A 22757-nucleotide genomic window follows, 5' to 3' on the forward strand; every position below is an offset into this window, starting at 1 on the left:
TTCACCAAACATCAATTAGGGTGGGTCACTTGGAAGTGAAGCAAAAATTGAAAAGAGGGGCATCGGCCTACATGAGCCAATAGGGGAGTAGGGCGCGGACGTCTAACACGATTTTTCGTGTTCAATTTATGAAGGCCCTCCTGTAAGTGGGTGGGTAAATTTTTTTTGGCCACAAATAACTGCGATTGGTGATCGACGTTGGGTCGTCCGACATAAGATATCTTCTCTATCCACACTAGGCCAGCATGTGAGATATGTAGCTTGAGCGCTAGGTGTTGTGAAGCACCCGACCCACCCGCCTCCTTCTTCCTTTTTTTTTGGCCTGACCTGTGTGGGGAAGGGTATAGTGAAGGCCTCCTCTCGGGATTTCAAAGAATGTTCGTAGGCATTTTTGACATAGTGAGAGTGGTTGTTCGCTCTGTTCTCCACCATTTTGTCTCTCTTTTTCTCTCCTTTCTATTCCTTCCAACTATTATTTCTATTTAAAGGCATACCTCATTGTACACTTAGCTAGGTCGTGCCATGTGTTCTCAGACTGCACTTCTAGGGCAGGCCATTTGAATGCAAATTCAACTTGTTTCCTCCTTAGGGGCATGGATGGGAGTGTGAACCCCGGCCTTAATTGTCTCCATAAAAACCCTTTTCCCACCAAATCATTAGTAAAGCCGTTATGACATGGTGGGAAAAGTCAATTCCCCATGATGAAAATAATAATGTTTGGTGGAAATGTGGAGTAGATGTCATTTTCAACCTTTAAAAGCTTCACTAATTTCGTTTTCCCACAAATCTCGCGAACTGAAGAGAGTGCCTGGATTGAAGAGGTCTCGCTCGGGTTTTGTGGGGGAAAAAAGGTGGGGACCACATGCCACCTTGGCATTAAAGTTTCCATTTCCCACAAAACTCTCACCCAGTGTTCACAGAAAACATATTTCTCAACAAATCACAAAACTCGGGGTTTCAAATTTCCAAGGTTTTTCCTGAGAATTTGCCAATTTTTTAGCTAAAATACAAGTGAATTGCCTAAAATTTTGCAAATTGTACAAAATTGAGAAAATATTTTTTGTGTGTAAAAATGAAAATGCTGAAGGTTCATTGTAGATAGTTTGCAGGTTCTCAACATGTCATAACGCCTTGAGCAACCCGCACTCCCTTGGAGCTATAAATTTTCATTCCTTGGTGAAGAAATTCCATACACATTGCTTCATCATGGCAGAAGCATCCGGCCTCAACACCCCACACTCCCCCTTCACATTGCTCCTGAAGAAGAAAAAGAAGAAGTCGAGTGCACCTCGACAGAAATCAAAGAGTTCTGCCTTGAACAGCTCGCTGTGTTGGAAAGATGTCACTCCGGAGGATCCCTTCGCCATTCTCGCCGGCTCCAACGAAGGAGGTTAGGAATTCTTCCTCGTACATTGCAAGACGTTGTTTTTTTTTTCTCAAATTACTGGGATTTTAAAACTTTCTCTCTCTGCAGGTTTCATGTGTCTCGAAGAAATTGATGGAGATGTTTATTACCAAGTTAATGGCAATGGTTTGGAATTACCCGGCGATGGACAAGGTACGAAGACCGAAAAGCCGAAGAGGGCCAAGAACGATCGACTTCCTAACACAACTGGAGCGTCCGAACTGGAACCACTACATTCTTCCACGAAATCCAAGAAAAGGAAGAGAACTGACAAGAAAGAGAAAAGAAAAGCCAATCGCAATGACGCAAGTGAAGCGGATGAACAAGCACGCTCCAGAAAGGTCAAGTGTACCAAGGAGCACAAGACACATGAGAGCTCTGACATGCTTGAGGCACAAAATTGCTCCACAGCACAGACAGGTATCAAGGAAGAGAGAAAAGTGACAACAATAGGAAAAGAAAAAAGTAACAAGAAGAAGAAGGAAAAACTAGTATTGAGAGCTATTGCAATGGAGTTATTATCTTTTCCAAAGAGAAGAGGTTGGATCCACGTGGATATAGCACCACTGAAGGTTAAATACGAATCCATCCCCAACCAAAAGTCTTAAGTGTCATACGCCAGTATGGGTTATGATACTTTCTTTGCAACCGAGTACAATAAGCTGTCAACGAGGCCCCGTTAAGAGTCTTGTAAAGAAAACAGTGTGAATCTATGTTTGCTCGTAAACCCTCGGAGTTAGAAGTTTAAATCCAGCACGACTTCCTGTTACGGCCCAAGGCTACCATTGTAGGAACATGTTTTTTGTTGTGAACCCTTAAACATTTTTGTTACATACTTGTGATTGCTATACAGGTTTTATAGTGCTTGTTGCCAACATGCTAGACGATTGCATTAGAAAGGGGGATTTGTAGAGAGCTTTGATTTGACTGACATACATACTTAGGGCATCTTTAGGGTTGACACATGGCACGTATGCCACATGTTAGATTGTGATGCATCTCACTTAGGAGTTTCTCACTTTAAAAAAGCGGAGAACCACCTTCAAGGTACTAACCATGGGTCATGGGTTCCATTCCTCCTTAAGCGAGGGTACACATTTGAAAGGTTCACCCAATCAAAGGTGGGGAGTCAGGACGTTAAAGAACTTTTAAGTGCTCAGTCTAGTGGGTATGCGGTTGGTCTGCTTGCTGAGTAGAGCTTTGGAAGGGCCCTCCCCATCGGATAAATGTGGGTTATTATCCGGCTCTTGTTATGGTGGGAGGTGATGGCCATAATATCTTGCAGGGTGCAACCGATATCAAGGTTCTCCCAGCCATCTTTGTATGCAGAAAGCTCTAAAGACTAAATACACCACGTGTAAAGCACCATGATCTGGTTTCAGGAAGTTACTATTTTAATATGAAAACCTTCCAATTTGTTCATTATGTTGTTTGCTCCATTTGTAACTACATTCAACTTGCAAATTTGTTACTAAAATCCTGAACTTGATACTAGTTCTCCCTCCTCCGGTGCAATACGAATAGTCCTCTACCAAAAAGAGCTATACTATGTACGGCAGTCTTGAGGAAGAGGACAGCTCTTCTCTTCTTGTTTATTATTATATAAGTCAGTAAATTAACCACCTTCCATTTATAAGAACCATATCATTCTAGACAATGTGAGTTATGGTTTGGATGCTGCATATGTGTCAAAAGTAACGCCAATAGAGCAATTGTAACTGAGCTGGACCGGAGAATTGGCTAACCGACAGATTTGACTGTAAGTGTTTTCATTGTCCTTTACAGGCAAACCATTGGAAGTGTTTTCATTGTCCTTTACAGGCAAACCATTGGAACTGAGATGAATCATTTTCATTAACAGATTTGCATATCAAAGTTTGTATGATTAGACATGCAGGTGATAGGGAAATCTCTGTACTCCATTTAATCTCCACTTCATCTCATTGCAATCTCTTTTCCACCTCTTTGCCATCCTTTCATCCTCTTCTCTACCTCATTGGCAAACACCTCTTCTCCAAACCTCTTCTTACTTGTCTTTGTGCTCCTTTGTGTCCCTGGTGGTCCTCTTTTGCCCTTTGTGAGGCTAGTGTTCTGACCTCTTCTTCCTTGACTGATACCTCTCAAAGCTCTATCATGGAGTTCTTTCAGCCAGACCACATAGACCCCCTCGAGGCGAGGCATCGACATGACCATGACCCGACAGCTCAGACAGAGGGTTGACTCACAGATCATACTTGGGGAAATCCCCTCCTTGTTTAGGGTCGGAGCTTGACCGACAGGGGTCACAGTGGCCTTGGTTAGATGCAGAGCTACGACCTGGCGACGTACCAAGGTTGCACCCAGGGGGGGGTGACAACGCTCTATTGCTGACCTCATGCCTCCACTTCCACAGCCTCATCCATCTTGATGTCCTGCTGCTATTGATGATGATGATGATGGTTATGATGATGTCGACGATGATGCTGAGATTGATATATATAGGCGAGATATGACTATGTTGTACTTAGGATTTAGTACTGTCATTTTGCTTTTTTTGCATTCTGCATTGGTATGGATGCTCGTTTAGTAGCTCCACTACCACAGCTCATTGTATCAGGTTTTTCACAGTCTCATAGACCCATCGGTCTTCCGAAGACTTTAATAAACTTTCATTCTTTCTCTACCTCATCTTCACCTTATCCTCTTCTTTTGCACGTCATGGGTAACTGTGCTGCTGTTATCATATCTCCTTTCCTCACTTCTCTTTGTCTCCTGTTTCTCCCTGGCGCTTCTCCCCTTGCATCAACATTGTTCTATGATTGCAAGTTACTCTTCTTGCCTTTTGGTCCATTCCCTCATGTGGACAATCCCTCTTCCCACATACTGTGATATGTGAAATGAAACAAGGAGCTGCCACTCACAAAGATCAAGTAACATCTACCCTGAAGCACCCTCAGGGGAAACCCTAGAGAGAGCACCCTTATTCTCACCTTTTTCAAGGTGAGGATCCCAACTTGTCAACTTGTTGGCTTGAGCGGACGAGGCACCCTTGGGCTTTGTCACGTGCATCTTGTGCATGAGTAGCGGCATGATGCTTCTTTGTACCTTCCATTGTACCTCAGTTAGTTGTGCGTCAAGTAATATAAGGCTGTCGCCATGTAGATAAGGACATCATTTATGGGTCTTTTGTTGGGACTATTGAAGAAGCATGTCATTGGCAAATCGGGAACGCCTTTGGACCAGCCAAAAAGGGGCACATTTATAGCTGCCAATAGATGACGTTTGGGAGGGTTTGGATTACCCAGAGCTGTAGCCAATTGTGCAGCCACGTGACAGCGACATCAGCGCACGTGTCACATGGCAGAGTGACCACCAGCAGTAGCAGCGCAACCCTATGATCGATCATCTTCTGTAGGCGTATATGACCTTGAGAGTTGGCCTGTTGTAGACCCTATAGCCTGCCCTAACAAGTGCTAGAAGGGCTACTTGTATAAGCATTCACCCCATTCCACCTCTACATCTAACAGGGGAAAGCAAAAGGTGATCCCTCCCTAGACGATATAGTGATCCCTCCCTAGACGATAACGATATATCGTCTAGGGAGGGATCACCTTTTGCTTTCCCCTGTTAGATGTAGAGGTGGAATGGTGTGAATGCTTATACAAGTAGCCCTTCTAGCACTTGTTAGGGCATCAAAGCCACCCTATCTAGAGCCCATGTGTTATGTCGATGTTTGGACATAATGTGGCTAGCGTACGAAGGTTAGGGTAACCTATAGTCTCGTATCCTAACCTTGGGAAAGTTAGGACCCGTGGTAACCTTGGTACACTAAGGGTAAGTCTTTGACTTGAGACACGTAAGAGACACTGCATCTATATAAGTGAAGAGCCATTACTCACTTGGGGATTCTTGGGAGTGGGGCGTTCCAAAAATACACAGCTAGATTGAGAGCCCATCTAAGCATGTGTCTGCCTCTAACAACATTTGTGCGTAGATGGGGCTGTGTGGTATGGGATGCGTAGTCTTACCTCCGATGGACTATGGATGGAGGTTGCTTGGCCTCTAGCTTGGGGGTGATCCCTGAGGGATCTACTGCTGGGTGGTGACATGCTAACCTACACGATGTGTCCCTGTGTTTGTATACTGATGATTGTTGAGATTGTTAGGCTAGCATGGAGATAGAGGAGATCATAGAATCCCTAGGTTACACCACTAACCTAGGGGTTGTTTCATTTGGTATTAGAGCTATCTCTCGTAACATTGAAATTTATGCGCAAAATAACTCAGCTAATAGAGACAAAAAGATTGTAGCAAATGAATCCCTACAAAGTAATTTGTATTGCAAAAGGTAATTGACTACATAATGAAAGACTGCTCTACATTGCGTACAACATTGAGCCATAAGATATAGACCAAAGAGTGTTCACGAGCATCAGGCGTATCAACGAGCAACAATCACGGATGTAATAGGCGGCACATAGCCGAGAAGATCTTGCCGTAAGTCAAGGGGGACTGCGCTGCAAGCATCTTACCAAAGAACAGCCTAAAATCTCGCTATGCACTCAACCAAAATAAATGCATTGACAACATGGCATCTCCATGCAAATTGCCACGTGTTTTTGACTTAACTAAGGATCCTATGCAAGGTTTGCCTATCCAAACATGCCCCCTCAAACCGAAAATAGGGGATTACAAGATTAACTGTGCAAAATGTTATGCTCCCAATGAACTCACAAATGCTCTAACACAAGAGCTTTGTATCCAAAGTTGACGCAAACAACAAAACGAGCAAATACCTAAAGTCTCTCACAAAACAAAGTGGGGATTACAAAAATATTTTGCCCAAAGTATTCACAACTGAGCAAAGTCAAATAGATAACCTAAAACTAACAATCAAAAAACTATCAATTGTTTATTAGACACTATTGAGGTTCTACTGCTAAGCTTTCGGATAGGCTTCGAGGTGGCAGGAGTGTGCCCAGTTTTGTCTGGTTAGAGGTGACCAGGCCCACCGCATAGCGTAGCTCAGCTCTAGTGACTGGTCTCTTCGATTTTGTGTGCATGCCTGAGCGACCCATTCTGTGGACAGAGGAGCTTGATGCGTGTTTTAAGCAATTAAAATATGCGGTTACATCAGCTCCTATGTTACAGATAGTTGATACTATTAAACCATTTGTGGTTGAAACGGATGCCTGCCTTGTTCCAAGTGGTAGACGAGCAGCTTTTGAGAGTAAAAAGCTAATTGAGCCACAATATAAGTGGCCAATGCATGAAAAGGAGCTGTATGCTGTGATTCACTCATTGAAAAAGTGAAGACATTATTTGTATGGCTCTACTTTTGTAGTCTATCTACATTGACAACTTCTCTTCGAAGTATTTTTGCAATTCTACTTATTTAAGGGGTAGGAAAGCTCAAGGGTTCAAGTTGATGCAAGAGTTTGACTTTGTGATCTGTTATCGAAAGGGATCTACCAACAAGGTAGCTAATGCCTTGAATAGAGTTGGTAGTGTGAATCAACTTTGCTTCATAGAGATTCACTCAGACCTATACGACTCTCTCACGGCCCTTTATCCCGAAGATGAATTCTTTCAAAGTGTTTGGGATAAAGTACAAGCTGGGAATGCCCCTCTTGTTAGTAAGCTTTGAGAATATTCCAATCGAAACGGTCTGCTTTTCTGAAATGGCAAGGTCTCTATCGTCGTATGTGTTTGGATGTCTTGACAATCCTAGTGCCAGTCATCCGGGGATACAAAGAGCTTTGGTTCCATTCACAAGAACTTTCTTTTGGCCTACGCTTAAGATTGATGTTGAACTTTATATTCGAAGCTGTCAACAATTCCAAGTCAATAAACTTGAACGCTTGAGAGCAAGTGGATTGTTGCATCCTGTGGAAATACCTGAGAATAGGTGGCAAAGTATTTTCCATGGATTTTAGGTCTACCACCAACCTCTTGTGGGCATGATGCAATTTGGGTAATCAAATTGACCGACTCACCAATGTAGGGCTTATCGGCTGAAATAGTAGATGCTAAGTTTACTGGGCATTTTTGGCGGGCTATGTTCCAGAATTTGGACACTCAGCTCAGTATGAGTTCAACTGTTGAGAGCTTATGTCTTCCTAAGACAGTCTGATTGGAAAGATTACCTTTCGTGTGCTTGAATTTGCTTACAACAATGCTAAGCATTCGGCAACCCGAAACAGTCCATTTATGCTAATGTTGGATATCGGCCTAGAGCCCCTCGGGTAGTTGGGTTACATGATGTCAAGGTGAGCTTCGCTGCTTATTGGTTGCAACAGCAACAAGACAAGTTGCAGTTGGCTAGGGGAAGCATGAAAAGTGCTTAAGATAAAGCACAATTTTCTGCTAATGAGAAGTGGCCACTATGAGTTTTCTCGGAAGGTCAATGGGTTCACTAGAGAATCCCTAAAGATTCTCAAGTAATGTGTTTTGGGGGAGTTTACAAGGTATCTAGCAGAGAAGTGGCCACTATGAGTTTTCTCGGAAGGTCAATGGGTTCACTAGAGAATCCCTAAAGATTCTCAAGTAATGTGTTTTGGGGGAGTTTACAAGGTATCTGTCACAAATTTGTACTACTCCCAAGAAATAAAGAGATTTTTTAAAAATTGACTCCGGTCAAAGTAAGCTGACTACATTTAACTAGAATAAATTTTATTTTTCCTTTGCTTTGCATTGGTTAAAGAGCACTGTGGGGTCGCCCACAAGGGACTAGGATAAGTCCAAGTGCATGCGTTTGACTAACCTCTAACGTGTTGGATTGTTTGTGGAATTTATAGGACATTGTAGAGTGCTAAATCCCCCCATTTTTAACCAAGACTAGTGGTGCCCCACTGTAAAAGAGGGCCCACTAAAGCAAAATCTAAATCAGCGCCTAGTTTTTGTAGAAAAGCTCAATATACAAATGCATACAAAGGCTTTATGCATTGTTCGAGAGAGGTGCTCTTTGAAAGACTTTAAGAAGGACGGTTCGTCTTGGATTGCATTTATAGTGTACAAGCAGTGGGTTAATAAAGCACCGTTTGATAGTATTGGGAGTATGGAGGCATAGATTGGAAAGGGAGTGGAAGGCCACTCCTTCCTTCAAATTGAATGTTTTATTGTGGAAAGTGCTAGTAGGAAAATTACCTGCTAGAGCCAAACAAGCAAATTGGAACCATGAGTCTTTCCACTATGTCTATTTTGCGAGATCAAGCCGAAGGCGTTCTCCTAGCCCATCACCAACTTGACAACGTCATAGCTCAAGGGAAAGGGGAAGGAGTCCAGAACCAAGTGGAAAGGAAAGGAGATCGCCTACTCCTCAAAGTAAGAAGCACAAGAGAATGTCACCTAGTTCTAGTTCTAGTACGAGTTCTTTGGACAATTCACGTAGAAAGCACTGCAGGAAGCTTTTAGAGACCAAGGACAAAAGGTTCAAAGGAGGAGGCAAGTTTGCTCGCTTCATCACCCTTATGGAGACACAGACAAAGCTATGAAGTTTATTAGCCAATTTGATTTGGCTTTTGGTACTTAAAAGTTTGAAGAATCCTCCAAGCTTCACCTGGTGGAGTGCTCAATTGGTTGTTGGAAAAGCTTCTAAGACATGGATAGACTTTAAGAGAGTATTCTATTGGCAATTTCGTCCAAAACAGTTTGTGGATGTACGTACACATGGCATGGGAGGGCCTCCACTTGGACGTGGACGAGCCTATTGAAGCATTTACAACAAGAGATTTTGGGATGCATATCGGCAAGGAAATCTCAGATGAGTATAGATTTGGAAGTATCGGGTAGGATTATTACCCAAAGTATGAGCCTTTGTGAACATCCAGCCTTTGAGAAAGCCAATCAAAGCCCGTAACAAAGGCCAATTTACTCAGTAGTTGTTACCCTTTAAATGGCTTTGTAAATAGTAATTTTTTTAGTAGGATGGCCTAATGTTGCCACGTGGCATCCTAGGGCAGCCATCCCATAAGCAAAGTGTGTTGGGATATCTCAAGGTGTATGCCTCAGGCACACCTTATGTTTCTATGTGTGAGTGCTAGAGGCACAGTTAGGTGCCCACAAGCACAGTTAGGTGGTGGAGAGCCACATAGGATGATTGAGAGAATCTAGGAGCAGATTGAGGAGATGATTGTGGAGCTTTGAGGTCATCAGTGATGTCAGTGAGCTTGTATGAGGTGCCTACTTAAGGACCTCACTTTTCTTCATTCCATAAGCAAGTATTCTGAGTTTGTGTCCACTCTACTCTTTCCTTTCAGTGTTCCAACATGGTATCAGAGCCATTTGATCCTCCTTGAGCCCATTTTTGCCACATCATCATCTTCTTCCTCTTCTTCTTCTTCACCATCTCTCCCTCTTCTTCCATAAATTTGCTTGAGCTTGTTCTCCTCCGATTCTCACCCATTTCCCACGCCCTTCCAGCTGGAGATCCCTCTTATTGGGGCGAATTTCGGGCTGCAAGGAATTGAAGAATTTCAAGCTCTGCTGGTCGCCATTGTACGAATTTCGTCGATTCTTCTTGCTGCGTTTTCTCTGCGCCTGCTCCTTCTTTCTCTAATTCCTTTCAGGGCAAGCTTCTCCATACCTAGAGCTACCTTGTGCTGAAATCTGAGCAGCAATGGCTGCATATTGAAGGAGAAAACAGAGAAAAACCAGTCGACTTTGTTGAAGAAGGAGAAGGCGACCTGACGCGTTTTTTCGCCTCTTCTTCCCAGAGGTTCTACTGTGGTATACCAGCTTTCTTTTGCCTCAGAAAGCCCCCTTTCTTTTGCTTTGAAGAGTGTGCTATAAGCCCTCCAAGTTCAGCTCTCTAGTTTTGACAGTTTTGACAAGCTTTTGAAAATGATGCTACATAAAATGCTACTCTAGCATTTCTGGTCTTTTGAAGTTTTCAATAACTTCACTACAAGTGTTGCTTCAGTTTTGTTTTGACTTGCTAGACCTGGTTTTGATTGGAAAGTGTTTATTTCACCCACTTCTATAAAGCATGTAAGAAGAAGCATCATTGTTTGAAATCTAGTCACTACTATTTGCTACATCAAGTGCTCATATTTTGGAAGTCTTTCAGTTATTTTTGCCTTGTAAGAGAGATAGACAGTGCCCAATATCTGGGTTAGACCCTCTCATGGCTACCATATTTAATCTTGAGAAGTTCAATGGAAAGGGCTTCCATACATGGCAAATGAAGGTGAAATTTGCATTGATGAGGGAGAACTTATGGGGACTTGTCAAACCTACTCCTACCGCTTCTTCTACAGCCTCCAATGCTGGAGAATCCTCAACACCGACACGACCGGCAAGGGATCCAGCAAGAGAAGAAAAAGCATATGGTATAATTGCTCTTGCTCTAGGTGATGATTATATATACCATATCTCTGACTTAGAGTCTCCTTCGGAAGCTTGGCAGAAGCTAGACATGATTTTTGGTGCAAGCTCTCACATCTCTAAACTATCACTTAAAATCTCTTTCTTTGAATTAAAGATGGCAAGTGATACTACTTTAGCAGCTCATGTCAACTATATGCGGAGTCTTATGACTCAATTAGCTTCTATCAACTCTCCTATCACTCCTGATGATGCTATGGCAGTGTTACTTAAGAGTATGCCTGAAGGATTTGATCACATTGTTAGCACTTTGAAGAATCTTCCCAATCCTAACCTTGAAGGCATTATCTCTGCTCTCCAAGAAGAAGAAAGGCATATGGAGCTAAGGAAAGGCAATGACACTGCTTATGTTATGAAATTCAAGAAGGGCAAGTATACTCCTTGCAATCACTGTGGAAAGACAAATCACCTTTCAAAGGACTGCTTCAAAGTTAATCCATGCAAGCACTGTGGCAAGAACAACCATAATGAGAAGTTTTGCAGAGCCAAAGCAAAGACAGAAAATGCAAATCTACTTACAGTTAATGAGCCTCCACAAGATGAGGCATCCTTTGAAGATTATGCATTTTAAACACATCTCTATGTATGCTCCAGATCTCTCTTTTTATGTCAAGGTACTCAGCCTGGATAGTCCTCCAAAATGAATGCAAATAAACTATTGTGTTTTGTGTGTTTTGTAAACACCTCTGGTCACCTTATGATGTAGGCCATGTGTATGTTTTGTTCCATGGTATCTCCTGCAGACATTATGTGCATGTACATGCAGGGGAGATAACCATTGGAAGGTCTTTTTGTATCCCTTTTTGTTTACCTTACACCCAAGGGAACCCTTGCTAGCATGAGAACCTAGCCATAGATTTATCCTTGACCACCATGAGATGGCATGAGAAACTATGAGACTAGATGTATCCTTGACATAGCCTGAGGCATTTCCTTGAGGGGGGGTTTGTTGGGATATCTCAAGGTGTATGCCTCAGGCACACCTTATGTTTCTATGTGTGAGTGCTAGAGGCACAGTTAGGTGCCCACAAGCACAGTTAGGTGGTGGAGAGCCACATAGGATGATTGAGAGAATCTAGGAGCAGATTGAGGAGATGATTGTGGAGCTTTGAGGTCATTAGTGATGTCAGTGAGCTTGTATGAGGTGCCTACTTAAGGACCTCACTTTTCTTCATTCCATAAGCAAGTATTCTGAGTTTGTGTCCACTCTACTCTTTCCTTTCAGTGTTCCAACAAAGTGGTAATTTGTTCAAGCCTATACCTATAAAAGGGGGTCCTGTTATACCTTGTACTTACAACTTGAATGCCATTTAATAAACAGCACTTTACAGCTGAGCTCTGCTTACTCTAGTCTGAACTAGGAATCTACATCCTAGCCTGATGCTTATGCCCGCTGGTTACCAGGTACTCTAATATGATTATGCATTTGGATACTCATGATTACATGCTGTTCTATCCTTTTGCTCCTAGCTTCTATCCCTAGGCTTTTCTAGCTATTGGTTTAGGCAGATTTAGTAGGCCCGTTAGGTGGCTTATGCTTAACTGGTATCATAGCACTTTTCATGGGTAAATCTTGTCATTTCATTACAAAACCTGGAGGACTCTTGAGCCTTGGGCCTATCTCTTTGGAAAAATCTGTCGTAGCCAGATGCCCCAATCTCCTAATGCACGTGTTAGCTGCTGAGACCCTCGAAATTCCAGGCTGCCCTGATATGTACGATTTTTATATCATTGTGGCCGAGCTGATCCCTTGATCATAATCCCTCAGCAGTTGCTGTGATTCCCCATTTGGGCCAGACTTGCTCAAGATTCAGCGATGTAGGTAGTGTGACCTTATTCTATGGCGATCTACAGATCTATTGGTCCAAATGTCAATTTGATTGCATACAGACATTGTACCAGGTTTGGTTGCCATCAGAATTCATTTGCCCCTTCTTTTGCATCGAAATTGGCTCTCAAGTGGCACATTTTCTGTCAGCTGTTGATGTTTGCTTTCAGATCTCGAAATGTGGGGCTTCCAATGCTTAATTGCAATTTATGCTCTATTCTACCCCACTCGTGCCTAAATTGGAGCATTTATGGAAGATGGAGCCCTCAATAGCTAAATTAGGGCAATCTATGTATCTGCCACGTGGACAGTGAATCTGCTGTAATTGGTAATTGGCAGTATACTGTCCAGGCAGAGTCTTCTAAACAGCGTACAGACAGTGAGTGTTCAAACAGTGTTTCCACACTGTCTTGGTAGTGAATCCACTGTTCAGACAGCGTTTCTAAATCTCGACACAGAGTTCATACAATGTTCTAAACAATACATCAAATCTAGTTGGTACGGGTTATCGACATGCTTACAAGAAGGCTTGGAAGTTAGTCTAGCAAGCAGCCTATGGGAGAACTTGATCCCATCCCAAGTGGATGATGCTGTAACTGAAACTACAAGGTTGGGCATTGGTTTCATTGAAGGAGTTCAAGAAGACAGCATGGACCATAATCATGATGACCATGCCCCTGGCCGTTGCAAATAGGAATCCACAGATGGCACATCACATGTGCAAGCATCTCAAGGCCAGGAGCAGAATAATCATGGTTATCTAGATCCTATATGCAGGTGCTTAAAGAGATTACCATGGAGATTAAGGCCAATGGACTAAGCATGCATAATTCCTTTGCAACTATGAACAGGATGCTTGACCAGATCAAAAGAAACCAAGTCCATGAGGGAAAAAAGCCCATGGAACAGACCTAGATGATGATTCAGATCCAGACGCTGACATCCTTGCTCAACCTCTTGCTGACCTACTGGCTTTATGTCATCTGCAAGGAAAGCATACCATACAAGTGGTGTGACACCTCATAGGAGCAGGGAACCACGAAGCAGCAATGTCTTTTAAAGGGGGCCAGTCCTGAAGTGGATGGACTATGCCATAGCTACAATAAGTACAAGGGTCTCCCAGCAGATCTCAAGTCAGTTATGCCCTTCCACCAATATATCCCAATTGTTAAATTTGCTGAAGCTTGTACCCCTAATGAGCTTAAAGAGTGGCTAAGTAAGATGGAGGATTATTTCATGCTATACCCTAAGATGATCAAAGTAAAGTTAGGTTTGCTGTATTGCATTTGGAAGACTATGCACATACTTGGTGGAGGCACCTTCAACAAGAGGGGACCCCCATTAGCACACGGGATGACTTCATGTAGCAGATGTTTCAGATTTTTGTCTCCCCTTGCTAGAGACAGGCTTGTCTGTGAATGGTATGAGTTGACTCAGCAAGGGACAGTGAGAAACTACATCAAGAAATTCTGGAAGCTATCTCTGTTTCCCATGGCATTGATGATAGGAGCAAGCTGCTCAGGTTTATACATGGCCTTCATCCCAGCATAGCTGATGATGTGTCAGCTCAAAGCCCCAGCACCGTTAAGGAGGCTGAGCACAGTTCTCATCTCTAGAGGCTCTCACATCGAAGGAAGGAGTTCTTCTTTAAGAAAGTGACTCCGATTCACAAGGTTTGCAGAGTTCCATTTCATATACCGCATTTCTATCTGCTGTGAAATTTACAGCAGACATGTCGAAGTCAGAAGCCTCTTGCCACTACTCTTCATACCGTTTCCGTCAATCATGTTCCCTCTTATACCATCCCTAACTTTGGAGAGTCTGGGAAGCTGGATGGGACAAATTACCCCATTTGGAGGGTAAAGATCCGGAGTTACCTTGTGGCGCGAAGCTCACGACGAGAGTCGATGCAAGGTTGGAGGATGTGTTAGACAACAAGGGAAGGGTTTTAATGCTGGTGGACAAAGATGAACTTGAAGCATTTGAGGATAGAGATGCCCAGGCCTTGGCTCTAGTCACAGGGGCGATGGCGGACTCTGTGATTCCTCATATCCAGATTGCTGAAACGTCAGTGGACACATGGGCCACTATGAAGGAGTTGTACGAGATAGAGAACACTTTTCGTATACTGACTCTATAGCACCAGCTCTTCAATATGGGCATGGACGAAGGAGATGACCATTTGATGAAAGTCAAAGTGGTAAGGCATTAGTTGGTTGGTCAAAAGGTAGACACTTGTCAGCTGGCACTACTGACACTTAGGAGTCTACCACGCAGCTTCAAGGGATTCGTCACCATTGTGACAGCAGGACAAAGGATCAAGCCTCTGACATTTGAAGAGCTTGGGCCCTTGCTAAGAAGTGTGGGAGAAGTTGTACAACAAGGATGATGATAAAGCACTTTTGGCGAAGAACAAGCCCGGCAATGGCAAGTCCAAGGACTCCAAACGCAAGACCGATGACTCAGAGCAGAAAAAGAAGGTAAGATGTTTCTACTGTGAAAAGCTTGGTCACTATGCGAAAGACTGCCAGAAAAAGAAGGCGGATCAAAAGAAAAAGGAGTCCCATAGCAAGGAGGAGCCTTAGACGGACGCATCCAACGTCACTACTGGAGAGCTTTTCTTGGCCACAGAGCATTCCTCCGCTCACATAGCGAGTGAACACAAGGAGGCTTGGTATGTGGACAGCGGCACCTCAAAACACATGTCCAACAAGGAGTGGTTCAAGACCATGGAGGGAACCTATCCCGACTCGAAGGTGACTCTAGGTGATGGCTCCACGTGCCCTGTGAAAGGGGTTGGCAGTATTCTGTTCATCACCATAGCGGGAGAAGAGAAGGTAATATCCGGTGTGCTTGGAGGGCAAGCAACATTGGGAGCCATTCCCATAGGAGGCTACATCGAGGGCCAAGGGACCATTGGAATTGGTCCCCTCTGACATTTGTGGACCGACGCCAATCAAACTCATTTGCAGGGTCTAGGTATACTCTTCTATTCGTGGATAATTTTAGTCGGATGACTTGGATATACTGCCTGGCCAAGAAGTCTCATGCATTTGAGACTGGAAGGCCAAGGTAGAGAAGGAAACATGGAAGGATGCCAAAGCATACCGCACCAATCAAGGGGGGCAGTTCACCTCCACCGAATTCAACACTTTCTGCAGGAAGCATGGGATCAAGCGTTAGCTTACGTGTGCTCGCAAATCTCAGCAGAATGGAGTTGCTGAGCGGAAGCATCGAATGGTTACAGAGACAGGGTTGACCATGATCAGAGGGAGAGATTTCTTGAAAGTTTACTAAGCACTGGTTTTACTCAACAGATCTTATAGCTTAGTAAGCTCTGGTTTTGTCGTTTGAGTTGGCATTTTATAGCTTAGTAAGCACTGGTTTTACTTAACAGATCTTGGAATCTTTCAAAACTCAGATGGTAGCTTATGCTTGAGTACTGATGGGAACATAAGCTGTGGGCTGCTGTCCCTCCCAATGCAAGGGTCCATGCGTGACCCAATCGATGGCCAGCACAATGGCTGTCCTGTGGACAGTTCTACCCTAATGAGTGGATCATAAATTAATCCAAGAAGGAAACTCTAAGAAGGATCCCAGCTGCCCACATGGCAGCCTATATGCTGCCCATGTGACAGCTTCTCTTTCCCTCATCAAGCCCTCTTTCATTCCACAGGTGTCCCCCATGCTCTGCTCACATGGAGGCATATTATCCAATATCAAGGACATCATAATCCAGAGAAATGGCTATCACCACATTGAACCTTGCAAAGTGCAGGCTTTCTAGCCATCTGGTGGAGGGGTGGCACAATTGGGGAGGAGTCTCAAAGAGGGAGGCCTCAAGTGCTTGCTTTGGGGCATCATCATCCTCAAGGGTTGCGTTAAGGGGTTGTAGTGAGGAGCAGCCTGAGAACGATAGGCTTATCCTCTATGCAGCTGCTGACAAAACATAGCTACAGGGATGACATTTACCACAAAGAAGAGCTGTAATATCCACTGTCTGTTTCGGAATGTTTTCTTTTCATGCAATTGTGAGTTCATAGGTTTGGGATTTGTTCTGATGCATGGAATCAGTTAGTTTTTATAGGTCACATTCTCTGTAGATATTGGTCTTGAAATGTTGGGCTGTCAAGTTAGTATAAAGTTGAATTCACAGGTGGTGATGATGTATTGCTGTATTTGCAGGTGGTGTTAATGTATCAGATCCAAGAGAGAATGTGGAAAATGCTGGCCTGATGATCTCAGATCATGGGCTAAATGCATCATCCATTGAATATTCAGAACATAGATGTGAAGAGAATTTAGATGATTTGCCAGCATGGGCAGAATTGCGGCTTCATTGGAAAATCATCAAAGCACTAGCTGCATTGAAATTCACACAGCCTACACTCATTCAAAAATCTTGCATTCATGCTGCAGCACATCAGGGAAAGGTATGTTATTGAGGTTTCAAAATGATTCAAAAATGAGATTGATAACACTAGGTATTTTGTATTGGAAATCAAAGGGCAAATCCTTTTCATTTGTGGTGGAAAAAATAATTATCTTATTTAGCACAAGCAAATGATCAAAAATATTTTCTATGGTTGCACAATCTCGACAGCAGACGAGGTAACCCAATGGAGTATAAGGCTGATGAAAAAGCTTGCACAACTCTTGACCCTGTGGGCCATAGCAACCTATGGAACAAACTAGAAGACGATAGTCAACGTGGACGGTAAGTTATGTCATTAGAAACTGAGGATGCAAAGAAAGTCCTGAATCTAGGTACATAAGATGAGACCTCATGTTGATGCTGGTCTGTGTGGGAATCATTGTAGTAATCATCTTAAATCTCTAAAGACATATAACCAAATGAGGGCTAAGATGTGAGGTGCAGGGACTGGCTGGTGATGAAGAATATGGGACTGAGCAAAATGGATATGCCAAGCAGCTGAACTGCTGATTTATCTCACAACTTCGTCTGCATTCCCATGGCTGAATTCGAAGAGGGGAGCACCTTGTTATATGCAAGACATGAGTCGCACGACACTTCTCATACAAAAGAGAATGGGAGCACCTTGTTTTATATACAAGACATGAGTCACACGACACTTCTCATACAAAAGAGAATAGTCATTTTGGGACAACCACCTTAAAAGAAACAAAAAAGAAAGCAATAGCAAGGGCATACAATGCCACAGGACTTGGAACGAACCTGCTATGCCCACGGTTTTAGAACCAAGTGCCTTTTGGGAGTCTCTATCATAAGAAAGTAGCTACACAAAGAGCGAGATATGCCAAGGGCACATGCCCGCATGTATTCTAGTCTAGAATCGTCTAGAAGAAGCATTGCAATACCATGTGCCCTCCCATGGCAAGACTGCAATGGGTGCATCATGCTGACCTCAGCTGAATCTCACGACTGGTCCTTGTGGTATATACAAAAGAATCACTTCTGGATCTTCAAAGCCGAAGCAGAAGAAGAAGAAGAAGAAGAAGAAGTCCAGCAAGAAGGCAGAGACTAAAGAGTTCAAAGATGGTTGGAAGTTAGTGAGATTTGCCACTTACAATGGCCAGTATGGCCAAGCTGAAAAGGCAATGCAGTTCATAAGGCAGTTTGATGCTACCTTCAGCTTGGAAAATTTCAGTGAGTCCTCGAAACTTCGTATGGCTGGTTTGCACTTGACTGGTACAGCGAGTGCATGGTGGCTAGCTAAAACTGCTAATTATACAGATCCCAAGAAATGGAAGCATTTCAAGAAAGCCTTTTATAAGCAGTTTATTCCCAAGCAGTTTCGGGACCATGTCCTCCTTGGTTGAGAGAGTATGCATATGGAAGCATAAGATACAGTTGAGTCTTATAATCAGAAATTTTGGGACTCATATTTACAGGTTTCACCTTTCAAGGAAATCTCTAACAAGACTTAACTCAGGAAGTATCGGGCAAGACTCACTCCAAAGATACAGGCTCAAGTGAACACTAAGGATATCAAAGATATTTCAGATCTAATGCATTCAGCCAATGTGGCTAATCTTATTTATATGCAAGATCCTACTACTGTGCTTCACTACAGGCAGGGATACTGGGGGATAAAAAGTTAGTGACCCCCAAGTTTGAAACAAGAGAGCTTCCCAAGGCTCAAAAGAGGGGATTTCAGCCTCAGGGAACTAGGTACAAAGGCCATATAAGGGAAGACCACAGTTTACCCCTGAACAGATTGAAACTTTCAAGAAAGAGGGTAAATGCTTTAGATGCAACAAAGAAGGGCATGTGGCTGCCGAGTGCCCAGAAAAGCCTTCAACTCCGAAGGGAAAAGAGGCAGAGAAGCCACGAGGACCGCATAAACCAATGGCGGGAGGAATTCTTGATATACCGGGTCATGTTTCAAACCCAAAGGAACGAGAATTGCTGCTATCATGGGGCAAAGTCAGAGACCACCAAGTGCTGATTTTATTTGATCCAGGGGCTACAGATAACTTTATATCAGAGGATTTAGCCGTGAGGCTGGGAATAAAGACGGAGGAGCTAGGCAAGGCTCTAGATGCTGACCAGATGTTATGCGGGAACCCTATGCCAGTCACTCCCTTGATAGGGAAGCTCCGTCTTCATGTACAGAGTTATGTGGATCAGGAAGACTCCTTCATTTCTCCACTGAAACATCATGATGTAGTCTTGGGGATGCCTTGGTTTCATCGCAAGGCAGTGAAGTTGACTCTAACTGAGAGAGTGTTGGAGTTTGTACATAGGGGCAAAGTACATCGTGTGGTTGCTAGGAATAGGATTTAGCCGTGAGGCTGGGAATAAAGACGGAGGAGCTAGGCAAGGCTCTAGATGCTGACCAGATGTTATGCGGGAACCCTATGCCAGTCACTCCCTTGACAGGGAAGCTCCGTCTTCATGTACAGAGTTATGTGGATCAGGAAGACTCCTTCATTTCTCCACTGAAACATCATGATGTAGTCTTGGGGATGCCTTGGTTTCATCGCAAGGCAGTGAAGTTGACTCTAACTGAGAGAGTGTTGGAGTTTGTACATAGGGGCAAAGTACATCGTGTGGTTGCTAGGAATAGAGGGGAAACTATTCCCATTGTATCGAATAGTTGTGTTGGAAAAGAAATAAAGTCTGTAGTTTCAGCTTACATGGTTTTTGTAAAAGAGAGATGTGGAAATGCATGTTGAATTAAGTGAGGCAGATCAAAATAAATGTCAGTTTCTTGAAAATTTTAAAGATTTCTTTTCTGACGCTTTGCCAAGGGATTTACCCCCTAGGAGACGTGAAGATCATGGCATAGAACTCATATCTGGCAGTGAGCCACCCAATAGGTCCCCATATAGAGTTAGTGCAACTCAGCGAGAGGAGATTATGGCTTAGGTGCAGGACTTATCATCCAAGGGGCCGATTCAGACGAGTTCTTCTCCTTTTTGCTCCCTTGTACTATTGGTATAGAAGAAAGATGGTTCATTCCGTATGTGCATCGATTATCGCGCTCTAAATAAAATGACCGATTATTGTGCTCTAAATAAAATGACCATCAAGAATAGACTCCCTATTCCACGCATTGATGATGTGCTGGATCAGCTAAATGGGGCTTCAGTTTTCAGCAGGATAGACTTAAAGAGTGGCTATCACCAAGTAAGGATACAGCCTCAGGATGTGCCTTGGACAGCGTTCCGCACTACTTTTGGGTTGTATGAGTATCTGGTGATGCCTTTTGGATTGACTAATGCCCCAGTTACTTTCAATAGGATGATGGATTGTATCTTCCGACCCCACAGACAGGTCATTGGTACCCTCTTCGATGACATAATTGTCTTTTCTAAGTTCGAAGAAGAGCAGAAGGAACATCTTGCTTTAGTATTTCAAGAGCTGAGAAATCGCCAGCTCTATGCAAACAGCAAGAAAAGTGAATTCTTCCTAGAAGAGATTCATTACTTGGGGCATATAATATCCAAAGATGGGATACGCATGGATCCGGCAAAGATCTGTGTCGTAGCAAGTTGAGTTGCATGCTTAACACCAATCAGCTTCAGAAGTGAGGAGTACATTTTCACATGTCATAAGTACTTAATGTGTTTGGAGGTGTATGACTTAATGTGTTTGGAGGTGTATGTTGCCAATCCAGCACAATAGGATGCAAGAGCATAAGCTATATTGTTAATAATGTTGCTTGGCTGCATGGATCATTATATTTTCTTATGAGTTGTGTGCAAATGTGGGATTAGGTCTTGTAGCAGGCTGAGTTGCATGTTTAAGTACATTTTTGCACATCCTTAGAAGTACTAATAGGCATGGATGTGAAGTTGCCAATCCAACACAATTGGAACTAAGATAGTACGCATCTTAGTTGCATTCCTAGTTGTTAGCATGTATGCTACGGGAATGAAGGGTGATATGTGAGTGGAAGGGAGAGAGCAAAGTGTGAGAGCAGGAGAGTGAGAGCTGAAAACGATAGTTGCAATAGAGTGTTACAACTGAAGAGAGTGATAGGTTTTGTCTAAGTGACAAAACCTTATCCTTCACTAACCGTAGTTAGTGAACTAACTGTGATTAGGGGAAAAAACCTCTAAATGAGGGAAAAGTGCCCCTAACCTACTTATTACATTACATTGGTCACTGCTAAATTATAACAATAATTCTAACACCCCCCTGTAGTGCCAATGTCATGTACAAGGAAATGATCAATCACCAAAAGGAGATAAGTTCAGGGCACTGCGAAATGCCTCAAACTTTTCACGTGGAAGTGCTTTGGTGAAAATGTCTGCAACATTGTCATGTGTTGACATATAGATCATACTGATCTCTCCTGCATGCAACTTCTCTCTGACGTAGTGATAGTGAACCTCAATGTGCTTCGTGCGAGCATGAAGCACAGGATTCTTTGCCACTGCAATAGCACTTTGACTATCAGTGAGAATTGGAGAAGGACCCTCCAATGAAAGATGAAGATCAGCAAATAAACGACGCAGCCAAACACATTCAACTGTCGCTATGAAAGCTGCCCTGTACTCAGCTTCACATGAAGAGGTAGCCACTGTAGATTGTTTCTTGCTCAACCAAGAAATACAAGCTTTGCCCAAAAAGAAACAATTGCCACTTGTGGACTGCCTAGTGTCATAGTCTCTAGCCCAATCTGAGTCACTGTAGGCATGCTTCTGCAAGTCACCCCCCCTGGGAAACATCAAGCCAAAAGACTTGGTACCTTGCAAATAACGGAAGATGCGTTTTACAGCCTGCCAATGCATAGTCTTTGGGCTGTGCATATATCTGCTCACCTGAGAAACTGCAAACTGAATATTAGGTCGTGTATTGCAGAGATAAATGAGGCATCCAACAGCCTGACTGTAGAGTGTGACATCAATTGATTCACCTGCATCATGCATTGTAAGCTTCAGCCCTGGCTCCATGGGAGTAGCTATGGGCTTACAATCCTGCATGTTGAATCTGTCCAAGAGTTTCTGCACATACTTGGATTGAGACATAACAATGCCATTTTTCTCTTGAGTGAACTGGATCCCCAAATAAAAGTGTAGCAGTCCCAAATCTGACATGTCAAAAGTGGTCTGCAATTCAGCTTTAAAATCTGCAATATTATCTTCATTTGACCCTGTGAGCAGTAAGTCATCTACATAAAGAATGATGACTAAAATATCCCCCCCATCCTTCTTGATGTAGAGGGTGCTTTCAGTTGGACTATTGTGCAGCCCCTTGCTGGTTAGAAAGGCATGAATTTTTGCATACCATGCACGTGGGGCTTGTTTCAGCCCATACAAAGCTTTATTCAGCTTGCATACCTGAAGTGCATTTTTTGAAGTTTCAAATCCTGGAGGTTGTTTGACATAAACCTCTTCCAACAAGTCTCCATTAAGGAAAGCTGTTTTAACGTCCAACTGATGAACATTCCATTCAAAGTTTGCAGCCATTGCTATAACTGACCAGATAGTTGTCATTTTGGACGTAGGAGCAAAAGTCTCCTCATAGTTGATGCCCTTTTTCTGAGCATATCCTTTTGCAACCAGCCTTGCCTTGTACCGATCAATGGTCCCATCTGGCTTTCTTTTAACTTTGAAAACCCACCGTGTACCTATGGCATGTTTACCTGGTGGCAAATCGACAACTTCCCATGTTTGATTTTTCTGAATGGACTGCAATTCATCGTGCATGGCATTCATCCAATGCAC

At 43.3% G+C, this 22757-nt stretch overlaps 1 protein-coding gene across 2 annotated transcripts in view; it reads left to right on the forward strand.

Annotated features, from left to right (window-relative positions):
- Positions 1-1142: 1142 nt before the first annotated feature.
- The window catches only part of LOC147883223 (P-loop containing nucleoside triphosphate hydrolases superfamily protein), a 96926-nt gene continuing 75311 nt past the window's right edge, over positions 1143-22757 (forward strand). For both annotated transcript variants that reach the window (XM_087399888.1, XM_087399890.1), the window contains exons 1-3: positions 1143-1390; positions 1475-1825; positions 16782-17029. In XM_087399888.1, coding sequence (XP_087256014.1) covers positions 1207-1390; positions 1475-1825; positions 16782-17029 — 783 coding nt within the window. In that variant the 5' untranslated portion in view covers positions 1143-1206. The remainder of the gene's footprint in view (positions 1391-1474; positions 1826-16781; positions 17030-22757) is intronic.

Source organism: Dipteris shenzhenensis, chromosome 28 (genome assembly GCF_047967505.1).
Source record: "Dipteris shenzhenensis isolate YYH24624 ecotype China chromosome 28, Dip_SZ_1.0, whole genome shotgun sequence".
Taxonomy (NCBI): domain Eukaryota; kingdom Viridiplantae; phylum Streptophyta; class Polypodiopsida; order Gleicheniales; family Dipteridaceae; genus Dipteris; species Dipteris shenzhenensis.